General features: G+C 45.9%; 1 protein-coding gene across 5 annotated transcripts in view; it reads right to left on the bottom strand.

Moving 5' to 3' along the window:
* Positions 1-15,175, bottom strand: part of LOC149344911 (GTPase-activating protein skywalker-like) — a 64,056-nt gene extending 48,881 nt beyond the window's left edge. The window contains exons 1-4 of one of the 5 annotated variants that reach the window (XM_089546398.1): positions 14,809-15,168; positions 12,945-12,959; positions 9,468-9,555; positions 4,854-5,006 (exon numbers count right to left, since the gene is read on the bottom strand). In XM_089546398.1, the coding sequence (XP_089402524.1) occupies positions 4,854-4,991 (138 nt within the window). In that variant the 5' untranslated portion in view covers positions 4,992-5,006; positions 9,468-9,555; positions 12,945-12,959; positions 14,809-15,168. Of the gene's footprint in view, positions 1-4,853; positions 5,007-9,467; positions 9,556-11,198; positions 11,395-12,944; positions 12,960-14,808 lie in introns of all 5 variants that reach the window. The other 4 variants (XM_089546397.1, XM_089546400.1, XM_089546399.1 and 1 more) reach the window with 4 other exon arrangements.
* Between the last annotated feature and the right edge of the window lie 5,201 nt (positions 15,176-20,376).

The following is a 20,376-nucleotide window of genomic DNA, read 5'->3' as shown; positions in this document are numbered from 1 at the left end:
CCCCATCACCACCTGTTTTGTCACCTTCCAGTATGGGACAATAAGGCATCCCACATTGCACAAGCAATGGCACCAGTGCTCGTGCACTGTTTCTTTTGCATAAAAGGGTGTGCCTGTCGAGACGCTTCTCTTGGTCTTCTGTGCAAAGCTACTTTTATTAAGGCACTAGCATTAGAAGGGTCTGTGCAAGCAGAAGTGGCGACTGCTGTCACGCGTGTTGTGTCGTGCAACGCAGTGCAAGCCTTGTCACGTTATCACAACTTGCCCATTGGATTGTGACCAAACTGTCCACTATGGCAGGCGGTAGTTCAATTGATGATTGATCATGAGAGGTTGCTTGGGAAGAGCAACCTGGCTCTCACAAGCACCGATGATGGCCGTGTTTGAAACCGCCATCTACCGGGCCAGGTATGGAGTGGAATGAAGCCAAGATTGGAATGAGGACTCCCAGCAAGGGAGAACTCTTTTGCAGGTGGGGGAGGAGGGAGGGGGCACCCATTGTTTATAGAGAGTCAGGGGGGAAAAATCACAAACAATCAGAACAATCAAAGGCACTATTTGCGGTCTGAACTATACAGGTGAAACAAAAATTAGAAACGACAAATAAGTGCCAGGCTTAGAGAAGACACACCACTAGATTTCATCAATTAACAAAGCACTAAACTTAATAAGCAAAATGCAAAAAGCTATTATCATTTCGTGAACAAGAGTGATTAGTCTCACTATGTGCAGGTTCGCGACTCAAGTGAAGTGATCACCAGTACACAACACAATATGTTCATAATAGAGCAGAACGTTGGGCCAGTTGGTGTAGCAACATATTCAAGAAAACTTTGCGCAGGTTAACACAAGACGGAGGAACACACACACGAGTACAAACTTGCAACTGTATTTTCGAAAACGATACATCGCCTTAAGAAGCAGGAAGGGCACAAGCGTAAAATATCCAGTGCAACACGTGTGGGAGCACATTGTGTCGAGCGATCGATAACCCGCTTCCTGGTTTCTGGGCATTTCCGCTGAGTTCTGGTATGAACTGTCTCGTGCCTATCATTGATGCTATATTTGCTGTACCAATGTGCTCCCACAGGTGTTGCGCTGGATATTGTATGCTTGCGCCCTTCCTGCTTCTTAAAGCGATTTAGTGTTTCCGAGAATACAGTTGCAAGTTTGCGCTCGTGCGTGTGTGCGTGTTTCTCCCTCAGTCTTGTGTTATTCTACACAAAGTTTTCTAGAATATGACAATATGTTCACCAACAGGTAACTGAAGTCAGTCAGTCCTCGGGTTTTTCTGGGCAAATTGCATGACGAAACAGGTGATAAGGTCATTCTTGTGTTTCATCAGGGGGCTTGGGGAATGGGGTGGTTGAAATTTAGTCAGGGGAAGGAGGGCAAGGAAGATCTACGAGCAGATGTGATGCTACGGGAGTTGGTTACGCTCCCAAGACTAAGTGTAGCAATCAAAATTTTAAGCTCAATAGAGCTGGCAATCTATACCAAACCCCAGCTTCACGCGTTAAGGTTGCATAAATCTCTTTGAATTCAGCAAAATAACACATCAAACTTGTCTTCAACAACCGCGCAGCCAGTCTTCTTTCACTGTTGTGATATGACCTGCCAGATTGGTCACCGTACGTGACGTGTAAAGTTAGCTGGCAGTCCTCAAGGGTGCTTTGTACAAATCTGAGATGCTTGAGAGTGCTGATCAAGCTGTGTAGCTTTTTGCTAGTGCATACAAAGAACAAAAGATATTATCCAGCAGCACACCCCTCCCCCTCAAACCTGTGTTTCCAGACACCCATGACTCCCAGTGATGTACGAATGTACAGAATGACCAATTCCGCATATATGGGCATTAGCTACAACAGAATCAGCAGCAGCAAAAATGCAAACGAAATGCGAATGCATTCAAATGATCCATCAAGGATCACCTCAAAGTTTTTCTTCTTTTCGTTTCTTTATTGAAAGAGGGGGGCCCAGTAGTGCCACTATGCATGCAATACTGCAAGCGTGCGCAAAATATGCCGAAGTGGAGTGCATGACTGTCGAAGTGCTTAGAGATACATTGACGACAACTCGAGGCATTTGTTGCCCCCAGTGAAAGTTGATTCTGGCTACGATGAGATGCCTGGCGCATCTCATCGTAAGATGTAAGAGACGCAAATATGACTGAGAAAATTGAGCTTCAATTTGATTCCTGCCACTTGATTCAAAACTGTGATATCTACGCTGAAAAGGATTGGTTATTCGTGAAATCAGCCAGCGAAGGTGACACCCGAATTTCGCTCTTCGGCATTGTCCAGCTTATAAGAGCTCTGTTCTTGGTGAGACTAGTCTACTTGTGATAAGAACATGGCACTGTAGACACAGGCAAACTTCAACATGTCCTCAGTGTCCTCTTAAGGCCACCAAGTAGGGGTGTGCGAATAGTGGTTTTGTGATTCGAAGCGAATTCGAAGCGAATAGCAATTTTCTTCGAATAATTTCGAAGCGAATAGTTCGAATAGTACTTCTGGCACTAAAAAGAGGCTGAGTGACAGTAGGCATTTCCAAAACCATTTATTTTCCTAACACACGGTGCCATTACATACTGCACTGAGGCTTTATTTAAAATCATGCTTCAAAATTTTAAGAGAGCACCTAAAGTGAGTTAAGGACAATTTTTACCGGTTTGGTAATAAAAAGTTATAACACATAAAAATACCGCCTGCTTTCTAATAAGAAATTGAAGATAAAATACAAAAAATGACTGTATAACATAACGGTGCCAGTAGTACAACCAATAACTGAAACCATAGGAGTAACTGCACTACACTGCAGCAAGAGCACTGAGAAAAATAATGAAAAAAAAAGGACATTCTGCACTACCGGTGACCAGTGGCCGAACGGGTCAAATGTCCAACACTGAGCTAGGCAATCACGCTCGGTGCACTGACTTGCCCTTGCGTTGCTTGCGTTTCTATAATTTAGGATCCTCACTTCTTGGCTTGGATTGTGCCTTCTTTTCGGTTACGCCGCCGCGGTGGCTCAGTGGTTATGGTGCTCGGCTGCTGACCCGAAAGACGCGGGTTCGATCCCGGCCGCGGCGGTTGAATTTCTTTGGAGGAGAAATTCTAGGCCCGTGTACTGTGCGATGTCAGTGCACGTTAAAGAACCCCAGGTGGTCGAAATTTCCGGAGCCCTCCACTACGGCGTCTCTCATAGCCTTAGTCGCTGTGGGACGTTAAACCCCATAAACCAACCAACCATCTTATCGGTTACGCCGATGGGACTGCTGCGTCCAAAGATGCTAAAATGGAACATAGGCTGACCGGACCTCCTAGTAGCACTGGCAGCATCGCACCATCGCGTATCCGCAGCTTCCACAGCACCGATAGGTTGGCCGTACTGTCGGGGACAGAGCGTTCAGGGCGCCGCCCATATGGCTCAAATGCATCGCCATCACCTTGCGGCCGGAGACTGGCGCGTCTATTTCGCTATCCGAGGGGTGCTCGTATGGAAACGTCGGCTCTGCTCTGTCTCCCTCGGGTTTAGTGCGGCTAACTGGCGCTCTTCCCGGCCTATGCCGTCACTCTGACAAGGCGTGTCACACGATACATTTTTTTTTCTTGCATTTCACTACCAGCTCGCGGCTGCTGTTTGCGGGAGCGTTGCTTCGCTTATCAAGCTGAAGGATCGGAACATCGTGTTTATCTTCGAATCGTGTTTATCTTGGCTGCGTGTTTATCTTCGCATCTGTCCTATCAGATAATCTTTTCCGCAGCTCTATTGGAAAAAAAAAAAAAAGAGGGAAGGGGGGTGGGGGAGGGGAGGGGCGGGGGGATGAACGCGGCCAAGCGATGCCCGCGTTCGAATACTTGCGGCGTCCGAGCTCATCGATAGCGTCACCGCCAGCCAGACTGTATAAAGGGTTCGCTGACAATAAACTGAGGTTTCTTGTTTTGAAGCTTAGACGACTGTCGGCTGTGTTCTTCCTTCATTGCGTCTGACACGGTGGCAGCGACGCGTGCGGAGGTTCGTAGACGGCAAGAACGCAGGATCTTTTGCAAGAGCGCGTCGCCCTCACTTTTCTTTCGTTTGTCGCTGGGTTCGGACCCCGGCCTGATCGTGATTTGCGTATTGACTGACCCCAGAGCGTTGAAAGCGCGATAAAAAAAAAAAGCCATCTATGCGGCAATACTCAACCGAAACCACATAAAGCAAGCGGGCAAGCATCCCAGTAACACTATTCGCGCGAGACGAATACTTCGAAATTTCGAATACCGAGAATTCGGTTCGAAGCGAATATCGAATACCGTGCTATTCAATCTAATATTCGAAATTATCGAATATTCGCACACCCCTACCACCAAGCACAGCTGAGGTGTCTGCTAGCTGGCCACTTCATGCTTTGCACAGCATCTAGCTACTGTGGGAACACTGCGCACATGTCAACAAAGTAGGAGACATACCTCAGGCAGCAGACATTGGGAAATGCTTGAAAGCTCAAGCAGACAGAGGAAAAAGGCAGTGAAAAAGAAAGTTTTGCCACTTCCACAGAAAAGGTAAAAAGTTTTCAAGGTGTTCACTGACGAGATATGGTTCATACGTAACATGCTCAATAAGGCTAAGCGAGGTAGACGACCAGCTTTCATGCTCACGACATGAATAGGTGCAAGGATGCTGCAGAATGCATGTCCTTGTGACCCTTCTTGTGGCTCTAATGAGCGAGACACCTTCTCTACACAGCTGCAACTAGTAGCCGCACCTGCTTGTTCAAGAAGAGGTCTGAGCAGCACTCCGTATTGCCTTCTGTGAACCAAGTGCCAGTACTGGGTGGAAAAGCCACCCCTCCGATTATCCCAGTACCCCACCTCCTTTGTCTTCTCGTGCCTGATGAGGTGAATGACATCACTGTAGGCTTTGCTGACGGGTGTTGGGGAGCCAGGGATTGGCTGCGGCAGCTTGGCCGCATCCACAAACTCCTGCTTGAAGCACTTGGGCACTGCCATCACTCTAACTGGCAACTGGAACAAAAAACAAAGAGGGAACAACACATTTTTGAAGAATTGGATAAAACAGTGCAACGGAAGACGAGACAAGAGAAGGACAAACACCAGCGCTGACTAACAACCAAATGGTTTATTGCTACAGGTGAGGCAGCATATAAATGAAATGGCATAAGTCAAAATACTGCACAATCACACAACCTGACTGAAAAAAGGCACGTCACTGATTAAGATACGCATGTTCCTTGGGTAGTAGATTTATCGATGGGCTGCTGATACAGGTGTTGCCTAGCTTTTTAATATGGCAGGCCTCCGAAATGAGCCTCGTGGTCTCATCTTTATAACGGGCGATCATCATGGTCCGATTGAGATGCGCTTCACAATCTTTACACTCTGCACAATGCAAAGCAAGATGGTTTCTGCGTGACTTGTTCTTTATATCTTTTGCATGTTCATGTAGTCTATTGTTTATGCAGCATACTGTCTCACTGATGTAAAAACTGCCACAAGAGGTCGGGGGATCTTGTAAACGACACCAACGTGACAGTGGACAAACTTCCGCTTATGCTTCTTCTGGCAGCCTTTTTAGCTTCCATTTTTGTTCACACGTTTGCAAAATCCGTTCAGTTTATTGCAGCTGTTTGCTGTGCATCATTAGTGTGATATAAAATTAAAAAGTCATCAACGTATCGCATTATCTTATTGATGCCTTTTTAATTTTATATTGCACTAATGACACACAGCAAACAACTGCAGAGATTTCTGACGTGTTCTGTTAAGAACTTAATGACCTCCAACTGACTTCAGAACTCCCCTCTAACAACAGGCTCAGGTTTTTAGACATGGAACTGAGAATTTCTAACAACCATATTTGTTGGGCATACTTGCTGTGGTCCAGGAAGAGCCTTCTCCCTTTCCAGTTGGCTCACTCCAAGATTGTTAATGGCGGCATCGCCAAGGCATGCCTAAAAGCCGCACTGCATTCTATGTACTGAACATACGTGTTTTTTTCTTCTTACATTTTGTTTGATGTCGTACTCCGCCGCCGTCAATGCTGTACTGTAAGAGGAAGCCAGGACCTCTCAAGCTGTCTATACAGCTTTTTCCCTGGCTGTCCTTGCAACACCTAGTTGCGGAAAATAAACCTTCAAACCTTCAAACTGCAAAGATCATGCCTGCATCAGACAAAAGACAGTTTCTACGCACAGGTGAACAGGCTCTCTGCAGTGGGATACCCCAAGAAGATTGTGTCAACTGTTACTGAGTCCCTGCTTGCTGAATGTAGTCTGCGAAAGATCAAGCGCACCGATGCGGGTCAGGCAGAAAGAAAGAGAACAGCGTGCATTCTCTAGGTGCACAAAGTTTCGCACAATCGAAAGAAAATAGTGAGCAAAGGAGGCGTTACGCTGATTTTTTTCAGCCAGGTATATAAACTGAGAGGATTGTGCAAACGTGTAAATGAGGATGGAAGCGAAAAAGGCTGCCAGAAAAAGCATAAGTGGAAGTTTGTCCACTGTCGTGTTGGTGTCGTTTACAAGATCCCGACCTCTTGTGGCAGTTTCTACATCGGTGAGACAGGACGCTGCATAAATGATAAACTACGTGAACACGCAAAGATATAGAGTACAAGTCATGCAGAAACCATCTTAATTGTGCAGAGTGTAAAGATTGCGAAGCGCATCTTAATTGAACCACTATCATCGCCCGTTATATAGATGAGACCACGAGGCTCATTTCGGAGGCCTGCCATATTAAAAAGCTAGGTAACACCTGTATCAGCAGCCCATTGACAAATCTACTACCTAAGGAACATGCGTATCTTAATCCGTAACGTGCCTTTTTTCAGTCAGGTTGTGCGGTATTTTTTCTCATGCGTTTCTTGTGTTTTTACTCGTGCCATTTCATTTACATGCTGCCTCACCTGTAGTCATAAACCATTTGGTTGTTAGTCAAAAATGATTAAATCATCGTGAAGGATCACTGCCATCACATTGTGAAAAAAAATTTTTAAAATGTGGGTCTTGTGCTCATATGCACCAGAAAAGGTAAACAACAAAATAATCAGACAGATGATGGTTTATGGTGTATGGGGTTTAACATCCCAAAGCGACTAAGGCTATGAGAGTCGCCGTAGTGGAGGGCTCCGGAAATTTCGACCACCTGGGATTCTTTAACGTGCACTGACATCGCACAGTACACGGGCCTCTAGAATTTCTCCTCCAAAGAAATTCAACTGCCGCGGCCGGGATCGAACCCACGTCTTACGGGTCAGCAGCCGAGCACCATAACCACTGAGCCACCGCGGCGGCAATCAGACAGATGAGAACATTGATGAATACCAGTTTTGATTAAACAATGCCTTGTGTGAAAGGGCATGGTACTAAGATGTGGTGCTGTTTCAGAGATAAGCAATACACTAAGAAAGAAAAAGCAGCGCTAACAGTCGAAAAGAGGACAAAAGTAACAGTGTAGATGAAACATGGCATGATACTATAAAGTACTGCGGTTATGACGATAAACAAGTCAGCTTCCAAACATTTTTATTCAGACCGCAAGAAACAGTATTAAGCTTGTGTATAAGGAATGGTTCACGAACTTCGCATTCATGGTGGGCCTTGAAGCGTGATTCCAGTAAACTTGCTTGAATTTTTTCAAAAGGGTGCTTAGTATTATTCACATGTTTAGAGATACGAAGGTTAGGCACTGTCTTGCAATGAGCTTTGTGATTATTAAAACGATATCTGAACGGTGTTTCTGTTTAGCCAATATACTGAATTTTGCAGACTGAACATTAAAGAATGTAGATTACGTTGCTGGCATCACATGAGTAGTTTCCCCGAATTTTTACCTTTTAGTGAAAGCAAGGAGTCTTCCCGCACCCTTTAATTTGTAATTTCAATAAAGGCTTACGCGAATCACCACAATTTAGGAGATTGTTCAACCTTGACTATAACAGACTGCAATGGCGGCATTCAATATTCAGAAAAGATGAGTAATATGCTGTGCGTGCATTTCCAAACTTCGCAGTTAACTTATTGAGACACTTTTTAAAAGTGGGAAGCTCACGGGCTGATCACGTGTGAAGTATATGTTGGTACAGCTTGTCCCTAATTTTCATATCACTGTGTACATCAGGTGTAATCCATGGTTTCCTGGTTTTTATACTTTTTTCCATGTGTCCCAGAAGGGAAGCTCTTGTGTCTCAGTGGACATGTTGTAAGCCTCACTGGCATCCGTAAGGTTAGTTATCACGTCCCATACCATTGACAACAGGGCATTCCGGAGCTGTGCCGGTAATTAGTTGGCACAGCACTGGTGGGAACTTCCTCCCTCTTCACCCGATTATTTGTGCACGTAGAAGCACCAGCAAATGACCACTTTAAGAACAAGAACCCAGATTTAATGTTTAACTCCAGAGTTGAATGGCCTTCATATGTAGGCCTGGTTGGTGCACTAAATTAAGATGACAAAACCGTTGGATAACATAACCACACTGAAAGCATTCAATGAGTGGTCATTGGTACTGATGTCAATGCTGAAATCTACACCAGCTGTTAAAGCTTTGGCATCATGATTTTGAATCACAAATGCACAAAACTGGTAGTAGAACTGCAGAAACGAAGACATGTCACCAGTCAGTGGTCAATAAACACTGAAAATACGTGCTTGTCACTGTACAGTGACAAAATTTCTTAATCTGGTGAAACCACCGAACAAGAATCAAAGATTTCACATTCAGAGCTGCCTGCAAACAGCAACTAAATATATAAAATGGTTTGGTTTATGCGGTTTAACGTCCCAAAGCGACTAAGGCTATGAGAGACGCCGTAGTGGAGGGCTCCGGAAATTTCGACCACCTGGGGTTCTTTAACGTGCACTGACATCGCACAGTACACGGGTCTCTAGAATTTCTCCTCCAAAGAAATTCTAGCCGCCGCGATCGGGATCGAACCCGCGTCTTTTGGGTCAGCAGCCGAGCACCATAGCCGCTGAGCCACCGCGGCGGCTAAATATAAATATATAAAATGAACTCAATATATATATATACACATTTTTAAATAATAATAATAATTTATTCACAAATCTACAAGTATCACAATAATAATAATATTATTATTATTACTATTAAAATATATAATGCCATTATTCTGCTGCTCAATACGAAAGAACAATGCTTAAACATTGTTCAGGGAAGATACGAAGTGTTCAGGGAAAAAAAAAAGCAAATTTTTCAAGGAGAGCTAGTTTTGAACTTGACCAGAACATTCAGGGCCGCACACATGTCCCAAAAATCTTTACGCAATAAATATTTAGGAACATTTCTGGCTTCTCATAGCAGCCATGAATTTTTTTCAAAAAAAGGCTCGAGTGAAAAGTGTGATGTATTTGGCACCGAATAGCCCTGCACCATGTCTACCTTCCTTGCTCTTTTGTTGAGCCCACCAAGGGGAGGCAAAGTGGGAAAGCGACAGGTCTCACCTGCGTCTCTGGCTCAGCGGGGGCAGACTGGCCAAGGCTGGGACGACATAGCAGAGCAGCAGCTGTGGCCGCAGGGGCACACAACCACCTGGGAGTGGGAGTCAAGCCACGCACTCGGTCAGCCACCTACCACTAGATCGACATGAGTGCGACTTCATCCCATACATGCAAACTGGGTTGGATGCACCAAAGCTGCACAATGAGAGCTCTAAAACAATTTGAACCATCTAGGACTCCGTTTCACACATTGCAGGCAACGCTGCCAAAGCTAGCGCACCTGTTCGCATAGGCTAAGTTCGCACGCAAAAAGTAGTTCGCCATACAACCAAAGCGAACATAACCATATTTCGTAGCGACAAATCTTAAGTGCCGTGACTGGCACCTCCTGGACTTCGTTTTACCTCTTGCCACTATTTCGTCCTGCGATTCGAAATTTCGAGAAGCAAAAAGTACACTGACGGTATGATATGCGGTTGGTAGGGCAAATCGCTTCTTCTAAATCCATGACCAAAAAGTAGTTCACAGTCCGTGAAAATTATGGCCAGAGAGCCCGAACACCGAGCGCCTCACAGCTTCGACCGTGATTTTCAGTGCTACCAGATCGTTTTATACTGCTCTTTGTATTCGTCCAAACAATGACCGGAGTTTCGAGAAGAACGAATGATACGTGGCAGACTAATATAGTTTTGCGGACGGACTACTTCAGCAACCTCCGCAGCACTGCCTGCTATGTATTGAACGGAGTATAGGGGTCTTTAATGTGCACTGACATCGTGCACCACATGGCTTTTTCACACTTCATTTCCACCAAAATGATGCTGCTGTGGCAGGGACCTGACCCTGTGGCTGAACGGCCAAACGCCAGAGCTGCTACAGCAGGCTTAGTACACATGCATGCCTACTCCTATTCGTGCATGGGTGTGAACGCATCCAAATAAAGAAATGAACCACGAAACCTTGCAAAGTAACAACAAATGAAATAAGAGAGAAAGCTCACGAGCACTGCACCACAGAAAATGAAAATACCGGGTGTCCAAAAAGTAATGACCGTCAGTTTTTCAATCCTTTTGAGAACAAATTCATCATCCAGAAGAGGGCAAATACGGGCTGGTTGGTACATGTTTTACGAAATGGAAAACACAGCGCAATGGAAGATGACACAAGAGAAGGACAAAACACCAGCGCTGGTGTTTTGTCTTTCTCTTGTGTCGTCTTGTGTTGCGCTGTTTTTTCCAATTCGTAAAATTCATCATCATCATCATCAGCCTGACTACACCCACTGCAGGGCAAAGGCCTCTCCCATGTCTCTCCAATTAACCCTGTCCTTTGTCAGTTGCGGCCACCGTATTCCCGCAAATTTCTTAATCTCATCCGCCCACCTAACTTTCTGCCGTCCCCTGCTACGTTTGCTTTCTCTTGGAATCCACTCTGTTACCCTTAAGGACCAGCGGTTATCTTGCCTTCACATTACATGCCCTGCCCAAGCCCATTTCTTCCTCTTGATTTTGACTAGGATGTCATTAACCCACAATTGTTCTCTCACTTCAATTTCACAGGCTAGCAAAAGCATGCCTTCCGCATATGTGTGCCTAGTTCCAGCTCCAGCACAAATGACAGCGCTTTATACCAGCCCAAGAAAAAGGCATCTGTGTCCGACACCCACTGTAAGCAGCGAGCTGTCATTGAATTTCTTGTAGCTGAAAAAGGAACATGTTCATTGTGTTTGTTAACCTTTGTGCGCTGTCTATGGAAGCTCTGTTCTCGACAGAAGCACTGTTGGACGCTGGGTCAGGCAAGCCCCAAGCTCCAGAAAGTGCTGCACGATTGGCTTGGCAACCTGCCGCTGCAACCAGTGCCGAAGCTGGAGAGCACCGACACCATCATCCGTGCTGACTGGCGCATTACGGTTCGCCAAGTGGCTGAGGAGCTGCCCATATGCAAAGGAAGTGTGGCGGCAATCATCGATACTCAGGGATACTCTAAGATAAGTGATAGGCAGGTTCCACAAGCCTAACAGCTGAGCACAGAGAGCAAAGAAACGCAATTTGTCCCAAGCTGCTGGAGCACTGCGATGTCAAACAGGAGGATTTCTTGACTCTGACACTGACCAGTGATGAAACCTGGGCTCATCACTTTGAGCCCTGAACAAAAAGACAGTCGATGGAATGGCGCCATCCAAGTTCGCCAAGAACAAGAAAGTTCAAGGTGACTGGGTCGACCAGAAAAGTCATGATCACCGTTTCCTGAGACACTGATAGAGTTATCCTTGTGGATGCGCCACCTAAAAGGAATATAGTAAAATCCGGCACTAACAATCAAAACCCTAGTTGCGGAAACTAGAGCAGTGGTACCAGTGTGTCCAAATTAACAAGAGTGCGAGAAAGATTCTTCTCCGACACGACAATGACTGCCCTCACACCAGCCTTCAAGCAAAAGAATGAATAGCCAAATTTAGGTGGACTCTACTGCCCCATCATCCTTACAGTCCTCACTTTGCACTGTCTGATTTTCATTTTTTTCGGGCTGCTAAGGGATGTGCTTCGAAGATCCAGATTTCAGGATGATGAAAGCATCATTAGCACCTTGAAGTCATGGCTGCACCAAAAGGAAAAAAGCTGGTACAAAGTAGGCACGCAGGCCCTTGTTCACCAGTGGCGCAAAGCCATACAAGTTGATGGAGACTACTTTGAAATGTAACATAGATCTGGCAGACATGCAGCTGTATTATTCCTTGTGAATTTAATAAATTTTTATCAAACAGTGTTCGAGAAAAGAAATGAGGGGCATTAGTTTTTGGACAACATTAGTATAAAGCAAGCATGACTGTTTGACACATACTGTTTTTTTTCCAGAAATGGATGAAACTAGCAGTGGCCCAAACCAACTAGCCCCAATCAAATTATTGCTTGAAGCTTCAGCTTTACAACGTAAACCAGACATCCAGACTTGACAATTTCCACTGTACTACGCAGCAAGAAGACAGAAGGAAGACATTCTGGGCTGGCTGGTTTGGCCAAGCGAATGCGCGGTTCCAGAATAAATGCTCATTGTGAAAGAAAATGACAATGCATAAGATATATGGGTTCTTTTTATTGTGTCTGCACATCTGCAAAAAGGCAGTTTCCTTCAATGTTTCTAAAAAATAAATGGTACTCTAGCAAACACTACAGGGCAGTAAGAAGCAAGCTTTCAAGTGAAAATTTAAAAATCTGCATAAGAAACAAGTGCGTGTAGTCCTTGAAGCCGAGCTCGGTGTCACTATAGCTATCAGGAGTCTTCCCGCAAGAATATGCACAAGTATAACCTTTTGTGGAATTGCACTGCATAGGCGAGAAGAAATCACAGGAAACTCATTCCAGCCACATTAAAAAAGTGACAGATGCAGCACCATTACTCTCAACGCACAACTGAAACCTTTGAGTTAATTTAAACTAGAAAAAAAATTTCCCAGAAAAGTGCAGCAGAGCGAGGACTCACGTTAGCAGCCCACGGCTATGCATGCAAGAGAAGCACCAGCAATTTTTACACAACAAATACTTGCGACACTTTGCAGGGTACTGTTCACACACAATTCAACTCTCTAACCACAATGAATGATTTGCAAGAAGCATACTTTATTAGTGGAATACAGTAAAATCTCACTGATTCAAATCCCGTTAACTCTGTAATTTGCATAATTCGGACTGTCGCCAGACTCCCGCCAATAAACGGCCCTGCAAATCTATCGTGCCACAAAATCGTTCACTAGGACACATTGGTATATTCGGACGGGTTCCCGCAGTGGCGCCGCGTCTCACCACCTCGCAAGTCAAAAATTTGACAGTGCAGAGACTTGTGAGCTGTTGCTTTTTAAACGTATACAACAGCAAGGAGGTAAGAAGGATCATTAAAGCAGATCTGACTAGAAAAGCCAATGCGTCCTGTGCTAGCACACAGTCTATAAACCTGCCTTGTAAAGAAACCGTGTTTCTAAAAGCAGCCATCTAACCAGAGTACTGCAGTGGATGATGTCACGAAGGAAGGTACATGCATCAGTGTCAATAAAGCCCCAGTTAGAAGTCAGCATTTGTGATGTTTGCAGTCTGAAGGCATGCAAATCTGCTACTCTGCCAGGCTGCAGTGAACAATAAAATTCTGCAACTTACAGCGCTCAGACAATGACACCTTGCGTGCTTTATCAAGGCATTAGTGTACCAAATTACTACTGCTTGCACTGATTCAGCAGGATTGTGGCTTCGGACTGGAGTAATTGCCAATAACTTTCTCACAGCGATATAGCAAGAATGAATAAATGTGCTAGTTGAGACTCCATTCATGCTAGGAATGAAATGTGTGACCTGATGGAGTGTATGAGAACAGAGTGCTATGAATGGTAATGCCTTTGTCTTGTTCACCTCGTGTGGGACACTAAGAAGCCAAAGCCCACGCCTCCCCAATGATCAAATGGAACATGACCAGGAACTCCCGACAGCAACTGTCCAAAGTTACATCCTGCCCTTCATGTGATTTGTGACCTGAAAGTATTCGTGTTAGCTGCCTTGAGGCAACAACAAATAACTAGCCAGACATCATCACCTTTCACCCTAGATGGTCTGTGTGCACAGCATGTCACTGAGCCAGTGAGCCTGTCGACACAAACTTGTTGCCGGGAGGTACTCCGTTATAAAACTGAACGCCCTGGAGCAATTAAATGCAATCAGTGAACCATCAGGATTTTGAGAGGGTCGGGAATCGCAGTGCAAGGGACACTAACGCCACATTTGCATTGATACGCACCGACGATGCCTTTAACTTGTGGGTAGCACGCTACACACTTGGAAGTGTCTTTGACAAAGAACTGCAACTACGCTGGGACCAGCTTAAAGAGAAAAACATGCAAATGAAAGCGTTCCCTTCCAAAGAGAATTTCCGTACAAGCTGGCAATGTGCCGGCTGCCCGCACTGATACCTTTGGCTACGCGACTTGAAAAGCGACATAAGTGCCAAAAAAAGAATCGATAGAAAGCACGCGAGTGAATGCCACGGCGTCCTCCGAAAACCCATCTAAAAGTAAGCACGCGCCCAACTGCAGTTTCGCTTTCACGCGATCATTTTCGCCGGCTGACAGCAAGCTTGAACTAGCATTGGCGCGCGTCAGTATCCTGCTTGATGCCAAGAGCACCAGTAGCCCCACAAAAGTAACCCACCACGGTTCGACAGCTTCGAAAAATGCTCCTTGCAATCTTCCTGATGATATGTGAAACAGAGCACAAAAAAAAAGGGGGTGGGGGGGACGGTTGGAACTAACGCGTTGGAGCACCGCCTCCAGTGGTCGCCGTGAAAGACTGCATCAGCTACGCACCGGCAAGAAGAGACAGCAGCATTACTTGGTCACTCCAGATACGTTCGTCGATATGGGCCTGTGGACTCCGGCGGCCGCGCGAAGATCACCGGCTTCCGATATTCACACTCCGGACGCAATCGCCCTCACACCCAACTATTACATTGCTGGCCACACAAAGTTAGTGAAACCAAGCGCTTGGTCGCTTTCTGTTCTCGCCGTTTGAGGACACTACCTTCTCAAAATTATTTACTAGGCCTGGTAGCAGTCGCCACAACCCCGATACAATGGAGCCGGCAAAAAGTATTTATCTACTTATCTATGTTTGTAAATAAAGGTGGCACTGGACAGACACTTTTATTTTAGTCACTCCTGTGACAAACTTTTATCACTCCATGCTTGATCTCACCCCCATTGCTCTTGCGCATGCGCTGCGTGACAGAGGCGCGCGTCGTCTGCTTCTCACCGCGTCGCGGTCGCCGCGGCCCCAAAGACGCTCGCGGTGCTAGCGTGCTCTGCAAGTTAAGTCAAGTGCTTGAGCACTCTGCTTGAGCAACGTCACAGGAGAAGGCTGCGATAGAGAAGTCGTCTGCTTCCACGGCGGCGTTAACTCAATATGCACGTATACGTAGGTGGTGGGCGTTGCCGGACCGCATGGATGTTTTTGCAGCAGCAGTGACGAAGGTCTCGCAGAGTCCTCCCCTCTTGGCGTCTCGGCACGCGCATTTGTTTTGTTCTGATTGGCTTTCTCTTGCATTTCTTTGCGAAGGGCAAGACTTCGCCGCTCCCCTTCAGCACTACGAAGCCGCGCGGTCGTAGCGTCCTGTCGCTAAATAATCGCGCGTGTGGCACACTGTACGAGAAGCCTAGGTGGGACGCCCGGCTGCATATCGTCCGAGGTACCACAAACGGAGCGCTCACGTCACGCGCTCACTACCTGGCGATGAGCAAGCGGGATGTCAAGCCTGCCTGCTTGATGAATGCAGATGCTCACAGCACACAGTCTCACGGGTGCGCACACTGCTGCACGGCCACAGGGGCTCATAGAAACTGTCCGGGATGATGCCCAACGCCCTGTACGCCGCGAGCATCTCGCGACGGTGATATGCAAAAGCGGCACAGCACAGGAGCGGGAACTACAATGCCTCGACTGCGCCCAGATAGCCACATACAACCTTCAGACATCTCAAATACGGCACTTTTTGGACATTGTGTATGTCGAGGAGATATCCAGATTTGTCCGTACAACATTGTGGGGATGAGCAGTGGGTTATCAGAAATGCATCCGCACCTCTAAAAAAAATTCAAGGGGCACTTTGACGACCTAAAGTGCGCGAGGCACACACGAGGCGGCTATGGAGCGACTTGGATTGGCTAGTCATGACCCATGACTAACTAGTCATGGTTGGTTAAAGACTAACTAGTCATGATTGGTTAATGACCAACTAGTCATGACTAGATTAGTTAATGACTAGTTAATGTCTAGTTAGTCATGACTAATTAGTTGATGACTAACTAGTCATGACTTGCGACTAATAATGACTAGTTACGACTTTCACTTCAGATGTAACGGACGGACGGGCAGTCATGGCTTCGAGCATAACCGCTTAAAGGGACCCTGAAATGGTTTCTTCAATCATATTTTATTGCAACAACTCTGTAGAGGTGGTCTCTGCGAGTATTAGTCTGATTCAGAAAACTGTGCGTGGAACCAATAATTTATTTTTTCAAACTTGCCGCTCACAGCCGATTAGGGCGACACCTCACCGCGCGTTTTTAGCCGCCCCTACCACATGACGTAAACTGGGCAGCCTTGGCCATGGACTGAGCGACCCTTATCTTCTTCTTCTTCACCTCTTTATAATGGCACTTACCCACGTGGGGGGATTGGCCAAGGTGTAGTGGTATACATAAGAAAATTTTCATAGGATTAAACGTGAATTTTGAAAAATGTATTCATGAAAAACGACAGAAGAATATTTGAAGTGAAATAACAAAGAACATTTTGGCGAGAATATAATAATTAAAAAAAAAAACTCCGAGACTTTTAAAGGAGTTAGCAAATCAACCTACCAGTTGCAATTATGTAATCATGGAGATTCCCACAAATTGAACTCAATGCAAATCCTTTGGCGCTCGCTCCGAACGATAACAACACTGGCAGAGATAACGGGAGCCCTAACCTGGAGAGAGGGACCTCCAGGTAAATCTTTCTCTGAAGTACGAACTTTGGACAGTAGAGCAGGAAAGGGTCCACAGATTCAACGACCCCGCATGAGTCACATAGGTTTGTCGGAGACCACCCACATCTGCATAGGTATAAATTTAAACTGGGAATCCTGCACCGCAGTCGCGTCATTGATACCTCACACTGCCTGGTTTTACACGAACGGACGTTCCATTTATACGCTATAAGTGCTGATAATCAGCAGTATTTAGTAGGGGATCGCGTAACCTGGCTGATATGTGTTGGAACCGCTGAAACCTGGAGATCGCCAGCAGACTGAAATTCGGGACGGGATGCGTTATTGGCCCGTCAAGAGCTGACCTTGCTAAATAATCAGCCACCTCGTTGGAATGAATGTCTGCATGACCAGGAACCCAGACAAAACGGACCTCCTTTAAAGTGGACGGGACAAAAAATCGCAGGAAGCGGCACAAAAAACCTTTTTGGGAAGTTTCAAGGGAGACTAAAACTGACAAACAATCAGCCAGGATGATAACGTGAGATGATAACGTGAGATGAGGATGATAACGGAATTTTGTGCAGGGCCATTCCAAGAGCCAAAAATTCCGCAAAGAATATGGGGATATAATCTGGGATGCGGACAGAATAGCTCCATGCCAAATCCTGCGAAAAGATGCCAACTGCAGCTTGGCAGCTGACGGAGGCATCAGTAGAAAGCACCACATGATGGGGGAATTCCGCTATATGACCAGAAAGAATGCCGTTTAAAATGTTTGTGGGCATGTGTTTCGCATGAGATGGGAAGATGTGGTCAAAATGGAATTCCACTGCTGCCGGCGTGTCGTCAACCCACTGCAAAGAACTGAGATCAACACCAATCGGGGTTAAAAGTTTCTGCGTTAAGGTAATTTGTGGCATTTGATATCGTGGCCAATGATGGTAAAAAAATAAGGCCTGCTGAGACACAAAAATAGGAGTACTGACATTAGTCAACGGGTCCAACGACCTGAGGAAAGTTCGCACCGTGAGTATTTGAAAGCGGTAAATTAAATCGGGCATACTGGCTTCGAGATAAAGCAGGGCGTTTGAAACTGATTTTAGGAGAGCAAGGCAGAGACGTAGAGCACGCCTTTCCAGTAAGATTAACTTGTAGTTTGCGCTACCAGAGAACAAAATGCAACCAAATTCAAGTATAGGTCTTACATAAGCTTTGTAAAGTAATAATAATGTGTCGCGGCGCATCCCAAACCTTTTATTGGCGATTCGTGTCAGCCGGCCTAGAGCGCGTTCTCCTTTACGCACGTTGTTCTTGATATTGGATATTGGAAGGCTCCAATCTAAGGTAGGATGGTAAGTAACACCTAGATATGTAACAGATTCCACTTGTGGAATCAGATTAGAGTGATGGGCTAATGAAATGTACAAAGGCGTGTCTGGAGGAAATACCAGTGTGCCACATTTGTTAACATTCAGGGATAAATTATTACGGTGCAACCAAACTCCAAGAGCATCCAAATATCCCTGCAGAATCTAGTAAAGCGAATGGATATCCGTGGCCGAGGCGAAAAATGCTATGTCATCTGCATACACAAAAACTGTTATATCAGGACGGATGGGGATGTCACTGACCAAAATATTAAAAAGCAGCGGTGATAGTACCGAACCTTGCGGCACTCCTCTTGATTGGTGGTATAAGTATTATAACATAGGGTACCCTCTGCGCAGTAAAAGTATCTGTCCTTTAGAAATTCAGATATCCATGCATAAATGTAGATTGGAGGATGTAACTGCGCTAGTCTGTCAAGTAAAATAGTATGTTCTACACTATCATAGGCCTTTGCTACATCAAGAGTCACCAAAGCTGAAACTTCTCTTCTGCGTATCGAGAGCCGGATTCTACTCTCTATAGATCCACATGCGCGGTCCATATAGAGCATCCGCGACGAAAGCCAATCTGTGCTGGGCTAAGGCCATTAACATCCTGAACATGTTTTGTGAGACGGCTGTGCACTACCCTTTCAATTAATTTGTCTAAATTAGAAGTTAGCGCAATTGGCCGAATATTATCTAAAACATACCCTTTACCTGCATCTTTCCTCAATAAAATAATTTTCGCTATCTTATCTAAGAGGTTGCTTGTGAAATCCTGGGCTAAAATTTTAATCATACCAACAGTGACATCATCTTGTCCGGGAGCTGCAGGGTGCATCATTGCCAGGACTGAGAGGAGTTCCGACGCATCAACCTCGGTATAATCCGAAGAGGGTGTGATTACGCGCAGAGGGACGTTTCTTTGAGTCTGGAAACGTACCGCTGGTCCCCGAGCAATACTATCCAGGGTTTCCTGAGCCTGTTGGGGTGATAATACTGTTGAAGAAGTAAGGTGAGGGACTGGAGAACTCTTGTTACGTTCCATAAATCTATACAGGGCCTTCCGATTACGAGGATTTGAAAGATAAGTGTTCCTTCCTCCATGGCTCTGCCCAATGATGTCACGCGCAATTTTTGCAATAATTCATTTGAAACTGAACACTGATGCTCCTTGAAATACTATTTTATTGATTGCTTATTATTTTTTAAAACACACGTATACAGAGGTAAGAATCCAGGGCATTTCTTGAATTAATGTACTTCCGGTGCAGAAGGAAATCCGTCTGCTCACAAAAGCATGTGTTAACGTCAAATCTTTGCGCCCGCATTTGCGAGTTTCCTAGCTGCGCCGACGAGTCGCTGCTGCCGTCGCCCTGTGGGTCTCAGTATGGCGTGTACTGAAAGGCTCGAAGCCCATCTCAGCGGTGGCTGCACGAAGCCGCCCTTCGAGCTCCGGATCCATGCGCTCGAGCAGCAAGCAGGAGACACATGTGCGAAAACTTGGCCGGCGCGCCGCACCGATCGTCATCAAAAAGACTGCCAGCTATACTCGAGCAGTGACAAAGCATGCCTGCTTATGTTGGGAGCTTTCGGCAACGGCACCGCTCGCGGGCTCTCAGAGCGACGAGCTCTGCTGCTGCCTGGCTGTCGTGGTCGTCGCTAGGCCTAGAGCTCGTTTCGCGTCGAAGCCGCAGCGGCCGGCGCTTCGGAAGTCGCCTGCGTTATAATAAAAGGCCTACTCTACACATCGCTTTGCTGTCAGCAGCATCATTTCACAATAAAATAATAGTATGGTCAATTTCCGTGGCGTTTTCAGCGGTGGAGCTAGCGGGCGCCAGGCGAGCCGGACCCCAACGTCGGGCCAGCGGAAGCTGCAAGGCGGTTGTGGCCAGAAATTTGCTCGTATCACAGTTGTTACCTTTACCAGCAGCTCAGTATTGGGCAGCGATCCTCAAAAATGACACATTTTTCACATTGCTTGTCCCAGGATTTATTATTTACGTCACGAACACTCTTTAGCTCATTTTTCA

Source organism: Amblyomma mixtum, chromosome 5 (genome assembly GCF_055824585.1).
Source record: "Amblyomma mixtum isolate Tamu chromosome 5, ASM5582458v1, whole genome shotgun sequence".
In the NCBI taxonomy this organism is placed as follows: Eukaryota; Metazoa; Arthropoda; class Arachnida; order Ixodida; family Ixodidae; genus Amblyomma; species Amblyomma mixtum.
Note: the sequence above shows the minus strand (reverse complement) of the source record. Positions and strands in the feature narration are given on the sequence as shown.